At 36.6% G+C, this 12,064-nt stretch overlaps 1 protein-coding gene across 1 annotated transcript in view; it reads left to right on the top strand.

Moving 5' to 3' along the window:
* Positions 1–7,139: 7,139 nt before the first annotated feature.
* Positions 7,140–12,064, top strand: part of LOC136835410 (AT-rich interactive domain-containing protein 4B-like) — a 71,670-nt gene continuing 66,745 nt past the window's right edge. Inside the window, 1 exon segment of the mRNA XM_067098905.1 lies at positions 7,140–7,313. Within this exon segment, the coding sequence (XP_066955006.1) occupies positions 7,308–7,313 (6 nt within the window). The 5' untranslated portion in view covers positions 7,140–7,307.

The following is a 12,064-nucleotide window of genomic DNA, read 5'->3' as shown; positions in this document are numbered from 1 at the left end:
CGAGAGGATTAACATGTTATATATCCAGATGTCTTTCACGTTTCCAACAGTAGTAATACTCACTGTATAAAGATAAAAAAGACCCATAAAAACACTATACATACGTTGAAGCCCTATATTTCAGAGACTTTTCCTGTAACCCAGCTCACTGGTGAAATATTTCACCAGTGAGCAGGGATACCAAAGAAGTATCTGAAGTATATGGTTGCAACGTGTATATAGTGGTTCTATGGGCCTTCCTATCTTCATATATATACATTAAGCTATCACTCCAAACCACAGGACCAGAAATAACGTACTGGGTGTTAATAACATACACTAGTACTGTATGTTACCTCTTCATCTATCGTTTCAAGAGATATATAAAAGTCACGTGTCATTGTGATTATTATCAAACACACACACAGATTTATATATATATATATATATATATATATATATATATATATATATATATATATATATATATATATATATATATATATATAATGCAAAATGTTCGTATGGGTGTAAATATTAGCAGGTTGAATGCTCAACACAAACATATATCATTGCACGTTTTCTTTCATCATTTAATTATGTTTTTGAGGCATACACAGATGAACGATTGTGATTAATGCACGATTCGATTTATAGCCAGAGTGCAGTGGAACGATCGTATCACGAATGAGGAACTGGAGGAGTGATGTAGTTCCCAGATTGAGGTGGTTTGCATGTGATGGGTAGGGATGAGGTACAGTTAGCTGAAAAACCAGTATGACAATAGCAGGACGAAAACTACAAAACACCCCCAAAAATCAAGTCAAAGGAATAGATGAAGACCTTTCCTGATGTGAAAGGCAGCAGCGAGGAGTAGACATGCTTGCTGAGTGTTCTCACATTTTGAGCACGGCAAAACTGTTGTTTGTGTTCGTGTGTGTGTGTGTGTGTGTGTGTGTGAAATTGGTTGTGTTTTACCTGAAGAGAAACACTGTTAGAAAATACAAGTGTTAATTAAACTACACTATGGGTAGCCAGAGAGCACTGATTGGCCATACATATAGACCCGATAGAGAAAAAGATAAAGATTAAGCAGGATGTGAACGTAATGAGTGATAAGAAACGCTTTTTTGAAGATGGTATCAGCCATGATAATATTAAGAAACTGAAGTGGTTCTGGCCTAATTGTTTTGATAGCGCACAATTCTATCATGAATGAGCGTAATGAAATGCAGACTGCAAACATTGACACTGAGCTGAGCGATAAAGAGGCTGCTGAGCAAGTTGCCAGGATTTATGAGCCTGAAAATTTGTGGAAGGCAGTTGGCGACTTAACAAATTCCTCCCGGGATGCTGGCCCAAAAATTGACACTGTTGCCAGGAAAACTGAATCATAGGAAGTTGACTCTAGAACTGATAATCTCACAAAAAAATTATGATTTTCAAGTTGCTGAGTAACGTGGCTGCTTCTAACATAGAGGAGGAGGTAACTTATGTACATAAAGTTAGGGAAAAGAACCTTACTGGTAACAAAGACCTCATATATTTATTATAAAATCACCGAGTCTATGGAGGAAGAGTGATGGTGCATCGACTAAAATATACAGTATGGTAGAAGCTGTCGTAACAAAAAGGCTGAGAAATTTAAACTGAGAATTTTGATCTGTAATGTTTCAGATGGGGAGGAAGATAAGGTTGATGCATTACTTGAAAGAGACTTATCTGCAGCCAATCCCTGTTGTACAGGAGACAGGCCTTTTATTCAAGAAGCCTACCACAACGGAACTACCTACATTATTTTAAAATATGACCCTAAAATTCCAAGGGGTATTCATGACAATGGTGAAAAAGCTGCCCTATGACAGGGTAAGTACGACATAAGGGACAGGTATAATGTGCAGACTTGCAGAATTTGAGAGGGAATTTGACTTTAAAACAAAGTAATTAGATAGGCAACTATGCAACGAAGGAATGTACTACAGATTTTGACAAATGAATTAGTTATATGCGATAGAAAAGAGAAGATACCGAACAGTAGGTTAATGTCTTGAAATGTCAGTCGGAAACAGAACCACTGGAATTAGGGATGAGAGAATCTTTTCAATATATTGAAAGACTTCTCGTACTATGGTAACAACAATGATTGTCTTATGGTTGTTTATAATTAAATGAATAATTTGATATGAGATATTAAGAATTTCAAGTAGACACAATTCTTTTTGTGTGGTCCACTGGTGTAGTGGTTAGTATCATGGCAACGCCACTTAGATGTCGCTGGTTCGCGTCTCCCCCAGGGCGATGAAAAATCACTGGCTCTGTATCATGATCAGTTACTGCTGCAGTGTGGGGTCTGCAGCAGGAGGTTAAAACCAACATTCTTTAGAAGCTCGAATTTCAAGTCAAATTACATTATTTACTCATTGTACCCTTACAATTGGATGGTTGCCTTTTTTTTTTAGTAAACCCTATTGTTTTCACACACACACACACACACACACGACCTAACGGTGACAATTATTTCTGGTTATTTCTTAAGTTCATTTGTCTTATTAAGAATGATTCTCTCATATATCGACCAATTTGTCGTAAACTTACTATCAAAAACAAATGCATTCATATAATCTACGAACACCAGAACGTAACGGCAAAAAGTATACTAAGGTAACAAAGAGCAGCTAGAACCTTAAAATATTGTTGGAATATCAGGGGATAACTAAAAATACAATAAAGAAATAAGAAATCTGACCGTCCAACCGAACTTCCCAAATACACCTCTTCAGTCAAAACGAGATGTTAAAGATAACCTTACGGTAGAAACGAGGGCTCACCGGAAATATGGATTTACCATCAGTGATCTGCAAGTCTACCAATGAATAAGAAAGAAATAAACAACCTGGCCTCGTCGAGAGTGAAGTTAGAATACCCACGAGCAATCAACATCCCAAATAGGTCAGTATGGAAATAACTTTACTGCCTCACGAAGATAATAAAAAAAATATAGATGTATGTAAAATTATTTCATTTAAGAATATTAAAGGACAAAAGAAAAAAAGAGCAGATTTAATCCTTTACAAAGCAAAATTTTGTAGAATAAACATTGCGACGGAATGATGATGCGTACAAATCTAATCATTTTGAGCGCAGAGATTTATAAAAGTATACAAAAGGATACAAAGACTAAAAGGGGAGCAAAATTGTTCTACAATTGGACCTGGACTTTGGATAAGTTTGTCAGTTACGACCTTCACGAGCACTTACGTTCACTGCCAACTGTAGTCTCATAAAATTTTTGTTGGTTCTCAAGTATAAAATGGAAGTGAGAGGACGATAAACGAGAGATCCATGATAACTCGCCATCACTGACGGGGAGCTCTTCGCTAGCTTTTATGGCTCATAGACAAACACACAGGTAAATTCGGTTAATAAAACATCATTGCAAATCAAATGAAGACTATAAAAGACTATAACCACAAAACGACGACACTCATAGCCTGAGTGTGCAGGGGAGATGGGTATAACAAATGGGAGAGCAGCTGAGATTTCCGGAGGCTGAAAAGCAACGAACGTGAAGCAGTTAGTTGGCAATGTTATTAATAGCAGGACACCGACACGTAGAATGTCCCAGAAGATCATAGAGAAAGGGAGTAAATAAAGACTTGAACGGAATATGAATTCTGGCGGAAAACGCACAACGTAGAGTAGTGTGAACAGAACTCATTAAGACATAGTAAAGGGAAAACCTGAAATTCTAATGTGAATGATGACGGTGATGATGCTAGCTTAGGTAGCCAGTTATTTCCTTATATGCGCATTTACTCATTCCTTCAAAAAGAAGTTTCCTTACTGTTTACTTCACCTTTCTCTACAGTCTTACCTGAGTCATAATAGATTGAAGATAAAAGATTTATCAGAGCTTAAAATACATAGACATGTCAATATCTTTCCTTTTTTCCTTTTTTTTTTTTTTTACAACGGTTACTAAGTGAACTTCGCGTTCCTATTCGCAAAACTGAATATTTCTTACAGCATTTTGCTTATAGTACATAGGATTTCAGCTCAAGCAAATTTAAACATTTATTTTAGTTGTGGTGTGATACGAAAACTTAAGGAGATGGATAATGTAAGTTTATCCTTAAAAGCAAACAAACGTACTTGACGAGAGAGATTACATCTCAGAAACCACAATAAAATCCAGAGGTTAACATATTACCAAAGTTAGAAGCAATGGGTGGACTATATTTGTAACAGAACAGAGGAAGGTGATTGGAAACAGAGTGATATATCGGATCTATACAGCATAAACCGTGCAATAAAAACCCACGAATCTCTCATAAAATAGAGAAAACTGAGATAAGAATAAAAAAGAATGCGCACACTGAATGTTGCATTGAGTGTAGACGACCCTGCAACTATAGTAGTTTAACACTGAAAACCTCGATGGTGTTAAACATTGTCTATCGAACAACTGAAATCTTAAAAATGGAAAATTTGACTTTTATATGATGAAAAAAATAAAACAGCATCTTTGAGCAAACTCTTAGAACGTGTGTTCGAATTCAAAGGCAGTTCAGCAAAATAAACTTCAACTAAACTGAATACATCGAAAATTTAGTCACCAAATCAGCCGGTCCTTCTGCTGAAACTACTGAGCAGAAGAAAAGCATTATGTCAGTGACTATGACTAAATATCCTAATTAAGCTAATGTCCTACATGATGATGATGAAGTTGGTGATGATGTTAACGCTGATGAGAAGGGGGGGGAGGAGGAGGAGGAAGATGGCGCAGACAGGATCATGGAGTCTAAAGAGAGTCCTTGGCATAAAGGCCAAAATTTACGAATGCTTATTTCACAGGTACGAAACAACTCTGGATTTGGAAATAAACCGCCCGTGAGCGAGATACGCTTCAGTGTGTACCAAAAGTACCATGAAGTGCAGTCTTACAAATGTCAGCATTTTTACTCAAGGCGTGCTTAAAATATAAAGAATCAGGGGAGAAATTTGCAGCAGCGCTAAAGTGTGGTCTCATGTGTATTCAGTCAGCGGGGAACAAAACCAGTGAAGCAAGAAAAAGATCGAAAGCAATCAAATAATTGCAACATTAGCATTAGCTGGCTGAGTAATACTTCCCCATTTGAGCAGACGGCACCTTGACTGCTGATTAAATTGTCCCATGAATGAAAAACACTTGAAAACTCGCTGATATTCAAGATGTAGCCGAATTTAATATCTAACAAAAAAATAGTAATGATACAATAGTTCAAGGAAACTTTAAACTATGTATATAACCAACTTATAAATTAGGGCCAAATGAGGTTTGATAAGAGGGACTCCAACAGTCTCATAAGTGAACTGAGTGAATGTTACAGGTGAAAATTTCAACCAAGATTTATCTTTTAATAAAGCCTAGCAAATTAATTTTCATGTGTCGATAACAACCGGTCAGTCAATCAATTTACGAACTGACCCCAACGAAAAATTTCACCTCATGACTTAGGCTTATTTTGACTCACATATGTATGCAATTTTATTTCTTTCTATTCAACAATTGTAAGGTTGTGTTCGCCCTTCCAGATTTTAGCCGTTATTCTATTTTTTTCATCTTAAATTTAAAGCTTTTGTGCTGCATTTGAGTTGACCTTTCATAATCCGTTTCCACTAGTTTCTCAATGTATTATTTCTCTAGGATGTGTTACTTTTGTTATGCATTGACAGGAGTCACATTCGAATCCTGTGACCTTATTACATTATTATTCAGCAAAGCTTCATAATCACTTGGCACCCATTGTTACTATGATGAAGGTTCATATATTTCAAAATGTAGTCTATAATTCTATAACTTGTCCTCCAATTATCTGGATAATTTTGACTAGTGTGAAAGTTATTTCAAGCATACAGTATAGATACTTATTTAGTCCAGTGTACCACCTACTACTCTGAGTTCTTCAAGTCTGTTGAATGTCATTTTTTCTAGTAACAAAATCTCTGGCAATGAAATTTAATTAGAAGATATCGAATTCTAATACTCAAAAACTACGGAATTTGCGGAATTTTCTTTCTCATTTGGGTTACGGAATTTACCCTAACACGATTGTGCTGTAAATAGATGGGGGACAGCGGTTTTTATTTACTTTAGATTTATTGGAAGTTAAAAGATTTTAAATTCAATAGTTGCCCGCCTGATGCATTCATATTTCATCTTAAATTAATTTATACCAGTAACCGAAAATATTGAACACACTTATCGGGTTTATCCTAATTCCCTTGCAAATTCCAGGGACCTCTGGCACTAAATGAAATCATGCACGGCTTGAACAGATTACTCGCATGCCATTAACATGTAGTCTACAGTGACTGTGTCCTACTTTACTCCACATCCCTACACAGCAATCGAAATTCGTAAATTTTAACGACGAATTAAATTTGTTCATATAACTCAATAAAAATTTTAGTCTTTATTTGTTTTGGAATTAGAGTGTAGCAGGCTCAGTGACATCGCTTAGATTGAAATCAGTGTAAACGCACCTCTAGGAACGCACATCTCGATTATACACTAGGTGTCATTTGTCACGTACGTTATTTCTAGGGGGAACACGAAAGGACAATAAAGACAACGTTCATAAATTTGGTTACGACAAACTATTCACAACTATTCGCTCACCAAAATTAGATCCATTAGTCAGTTCTAAACATAAAGAAAAGCACGAACAGAGAATGCATTGGAATGGAAAGAATAAAAAACGACGAAAAAAATGTTTGTCATAAACATCAGCATCGGTTCATAAAAGCATTGGATTAAAGCAGACTCGTAATATAGCCTAGGTATTTGCTTTTTTTTCTTATAAACGCTAGTTAAGCATCAATTTTCATATTTTTCAAAATTTACTGTTACAAAATAATCAACAAACAACAACATTCGAAAGATGTATGCCCTACGTAGGACAAGACGCTAACGTTTAATTTGGTCTTTTACAGCATCTTCTCGCGAACAGAAGAGAGAAAGTATAACTTAATATTATTTATCACAAAGAAAGTCCAAGTCTATTAACCCAACATTTATTAAATAATTAAAAACATTAGTTTTAATGAAGCCTCACCTTCGGAAGTCTGTCGTCAGTTGTTTAGCATCAACAACCAATCGGGAGGCAGGTTTCTAAACTGGGTGACCAATAGGGCTCAGGGTTACAAGTGGTGACAAGTTGTTGTTACAGATGTTATGGTGGTCTGTTGTCGTGTTCGTCGTCAGCCGTAATGGCTAGAGGAATCTGAATGATCACCAGTGCTGCTTTTTTTTAAACCGTATTTATTGATATTGCACTGCATTAGCAATGCAGGTGAGTACGTGCACCTAAGCCTCTCGTTTCATGAAAGGAGGAGGAGTGTGTGGGGTTGAGACCCCGTTTCAGAAGTTGAAACTTGTTCCTCATCTCCCTTCCAGAGAGAATTTGTATTTTTATTTATTCTCCTGTTTATTTTTTTTTTACTTTCCTGTCCTCGCGTTTACGTTTTCGTGACCTGGATCCTAATGCTCTTGTGTGTTGGACGGAACCGTTCGACATCTACCGTGTGTGTTGAGCTTGTGCTCCATTGACCTCTCCTCTGGCCGGGCCAGTCGAGAGGATCAGGCTACCTTAGGGAAGGTGGCAGTCGAGTGGATCTGACTACCTAAGGGTAGGCAGGCATATGAGTTGATCGGGCTACCTAAGGAGGGTAGGCAGTCGTTTGGCTCGGGCAGCCTTAGGTTAGGAGGGTAGGCAGTTGAGTGGATTGGGCTATCTTAGGCAAGAGGAGTAGGCAGTCGAGTGGATTGGACTACCTAGGTAGGTAGGCAGTCGAGTGGAGTGGACTAACTTAGGGCCCACCAGGTGATGAGCGAGTCAGTGGATAACTTAGTGGAGGCAGGGCTACCTTGGGGGTCAGAGTGGATGGATTGGGTTACGCCCGGGTGGCAGTCTAGTGATGAATTGGCTGGAACCTTGGCCAAGTGGCCTTCGCTAAACAGTTTTTTTTAAATAGGAATGTCCTGGTTGTGTTTCCTTATTTATGTAGCTTAGACACTTAAAGAATAAATTACTCTACCATTAGGACTAGCATAACCTAGTTTAGACCCTGTCATGTGAAACTCGAAGTTTTACTTCAATTCTTTAGAAGTCTAATGTGCCCATTTGGCTTGCCACAGCTTAACATTCTGTGATGGGCTGAGCTAGCCTGTTGAATGCCTTTTGCCCCAGTTCTCATCTGTAGCACATTTAAGATTTAGATTAGATCTACAGAGTACATTACGTTAGACTGCGTTTTTTATTTCATTAAAATTTCACAAGTGCTTATGATTTTGCCAGAGTAACATTTGATAAATTTTAGGTAAGACTAAGACTGTTACTTAGCCTGGTTCCTGCCAGTCTCTGACCACAATATTTAGGCTACCACCTTTTGTTTATGTTTGTGTCTTTCCTCAATGTTTATGATATTTACCATCTTTAGTTTGGTTTATGTTCATCCTTAGGGTCTGGCATGAAATACAGTGCCCATTTTTTGCACATAAGTTGGTAGTTACCAAACCAGAATGGCGAAGTAGTAGTCTGTTTTATATTAGTTTCTAATTAAAGTGCTCCTTTATTTCGATTATACCCTCTTCCCCCAGATTTCAACAAACTAGTTACTTAAGCCCATGAATTTTTGAAAGAAAATCATTGAATTTACCAGTAAAACTATACATCAGTAAGGGTACTTCCTACCCTAACTGGTACTTGGCGCTAACTTGACTGGAGACTAGATATGCAGGAGTGCGTGTTGTGAAGATAGTGACTTGAGAGAAATTTTTCTTGATTTGTTCCCAAGTGCTTGTTCTATTAGTGACAAGGTAAAAGTTTGCATTATTTATTCTAACAGAATTTGAAAATTTGTAAAATTTCTTTATTTACAAAACCAAAGGTACTCTCATCTTTCTCCTTTTTTCAACCGAAGGGTTAATTTTTACCCTTTGATTATTTGGGTGCATTTAAAACTGTTATTGCGTACTGCTTTTGAGCTTGAGGGATAATGATATTTTGTAGCTTGTAATTTTTTTTGCAATAGATTGCTGGTTTGGCTTTATTCTGAAGCCAATTAGTTCTCTTCACTTTGATATATTTAAAAATGTAATGCAGGAAAATTACAGTATAAATAGTAGTAAGAATGATGTGAAGTTAGAACGAAAATTTTCTTACTTTTTTGTAAATATAAAAAAATAATAGTGGCATTTATACGGTAATTTCCACCATCAAACGGTGTGATTATTCCTTCCCAATGATATACAGTATATATTATTACTATTTGTTAATCATCACAAAGGAGTACATTAGGAAAACTACGCCAAAGTGTTCAATTCTAATTTGGACTGGTTTAATCCGACAGCTCTACTTGCATAGGAGATAGTTAGAATACCTGATTCTCTCTAGACATCCCAGAGTTACCAAATGTCAGAATGGTTATGGTTAATTTGGTTTAATTCTCTATGAATGTCAAATTTGTATGAGATGATTGGACTCTATATCAGGCTCAAAATGGGTCACATATGGAGATAGACAAGGATTCTCATTTCCAAGGAGGTTTGAGAAGTTGTAATGGATCATTGTACTTCATTGTAGATATGTACATTACATGGAAACATTAACGTTTCTATTAATAAGCAGTTCCCCCAAATGGCAGAATGGTATTTAGTATAGGCTACTGTACTAGCTGTGAATTATGGAAATAATGTCAGCATTAGTGACCCATGCAGTTGTTTAAGCATCAGTGTTTTATATATAAATAAAGTTGTATTGCATTTACAACAGAAGCGTGATTATGTAGTAAAATTTACTGATTAAAATGACAGAAAATGAGAAGCAGTGTATCTTGTAAACATGGTATAATAAGGTGAAAGGTTTTCAGGATACTCTGGTGATGAATACAGTACAGTATATGCCTTTACTTGTTTGGCGTGATGCTAAGGATTGTGGTATGTTTTGGCAGGGAAAAGAAGGATATAAGTAGCATATTGTTATAAGTTCTCTTTAATTGTTTTGTCAGATTTGGCAGCTTATATAGGTTGATAAAAGTACTGTATAGTGCATGTCAGTATAGCTACATTTTCTGTTTGTAGGCTAGAAAAGATTGAGAAATTGGACAATGACAGCTGCAGAAGGTCAAGTCAGGATGCTTCTATGGTTAACAGATTAATTTTGTCAAATATAAAAGGTTTTATGTAAATATTGACTAAGTTCAGATTTAAAGGAAACATTTTTTAAATGTTGATGACCAGGTACCTGATATCTGGCTGTCTGTTACTTCATTTAGATGAAAAGTGTAATTCTTGAGTTTTGTCAAAATGTGGAATTTGCGGGAAAATAAGGTAATGTACTTGTAAGCTTGTAAACCACCTAATGGCTGTTTAATAGGTGGTTTTTTGCTAGCTCATGGTGACTATAATTGGAATCAGGTCAAGTTATTTCAAGGTTCAAGTATCCTTGGTCTTGTTCAGCATATTGCTTAATTATGTGAAGTAGGTATTAAGTTACATTCTTTAAACTAGATTAATATTTTTCTGGGTAGGATAAGGATTCCTGAACTCAGATGTGTGTGTGTGTGTGTCAACTGGCAAGTGCTGAATCACTTTAGATTTGCCTGTGCCTATTTTGGGTAGTCTGTTGGGTCTGCATGTTCTGTTATTTGCTGTTGCATCCACTTACAAGATCTCATGGAAATGTGTAAATTGCATACGTCATGTTTGCATATGATCATAAACTGCCCTTGTACAATTTTACTTTATACAAGAATTGCAGAAGAAAGATTATTCAAAGGTATTAGTAATGATAATCTTCTAAATCCTTTTTTAAGTACAGTGTTCTGGTGGGTCATAGTATTTATAGGTGACAAATGCTCTTGGTGATTGACTTCCACAAATTCAGAAATTATTAATATACCACACTCAGCAAGTGATGGTTTGCAAGTGTATTCAGCCTGGCATATTTGAGGGATGATCTTTTACTCAGTAAACTAATGGTTTAACATTAGTTGCAGCCAAGGCCAGAGCCCTTACATTGATAAATCCCTTTGAGCAATTTCAAAACTGGCTCATCTCCCTCACACTGGGCTTTGACTAGACAGATTTCACCCTTGAATAGGAAGAGGTAGGGACTTAATTGGATGCTGCTAAGTTCCATTGTTTGTGCTTGTGACTGCAGCAGGTTCGTTCAGGTAAGCAAGTTCATATTTCCTCTAGAGCAGCATGGCACAGGGTGAGGGACTATGTTCCCTGTATAAGAGGCACCTTAGGGATTCTTAGCAAGCAGATTTGTGCAAAAGTAAGTTCTCTATCCCCTAACTTTTTCAGGTTGATTTTAAGGACCTTTTTAAGAAGAAGAATTTTAGGAACTCTCACTAGAATAAAGCAAAAGCAGCAAGTTCCAGTGAGAGTACCCAGGATGCCAACAAGTTCTTTATCTTCCCACTGGTTGATGCATTTTGGTACTTTCTCCTGTATAAAAAGCATCATGTGGACCATCAGTCATCACTTCCCCTCTTTGTAAGGTTTCGTTTTTTCCCTATTGGCTAGGTGCAGGAAGGGACTTTGTCATTTTATTTAACATGACAGTATGTTAAATCTCACGGTTTGGTTGCTATAGCTGGAGTTTACTTTCTTCCAGTTTAGGTGTACTGTATGTCATATGCTTGTCTCTTTGTGGAAAGTTTGGGTTGGCTGTCTTTTGAGCACAGTATAGTATTCCCTTTATCTTAGTCTGTGCACACTGTATATATGGTAGATTGTTTTCTTTTAATTTACTGGCATTGGTTATCATTGGTAAGTACATCATCAAAAGATTTTCTTCCATGCAAAGGCATATTACTGCTGTTAATATCCTGTCCAGAAATGTAATCTTGTCATCCCACTTTCCTCTTTCCTTGGGTTAAATATAGGTTACTAAGGTTATTGTTGTCAAATATCTACATGTTCAGGCCATTTGACATGTGGAGTGATCTTAGGCATTAGTAGAGTAAATGTTTTTAAGTTATAAGCCTTAGGATATCCTCTGTTTTGTATATCCCGTAGATTTTGGTTTCTATG

This window comes from Macrobrachium rosenbergii, chromosome 55 (genome assembly GCF_040412425.1).
Source record: "Macrobrachium rosenbergii isolate ZJJX-2024 chromosome 55, ASM4041242v1, whole genome shotgun sequence".
In the NCBI taxonomy this organism is placed as follows: Eukaryota; Metazoa; Arthropoda; class Malacostraca; order Decapoda; family Palaemonidae; genus Macrobrachium; species Macrobrachium rosenbergii.
This window is presented reverse-complemented; position numbering and strand designations above follow the sequence as displayed.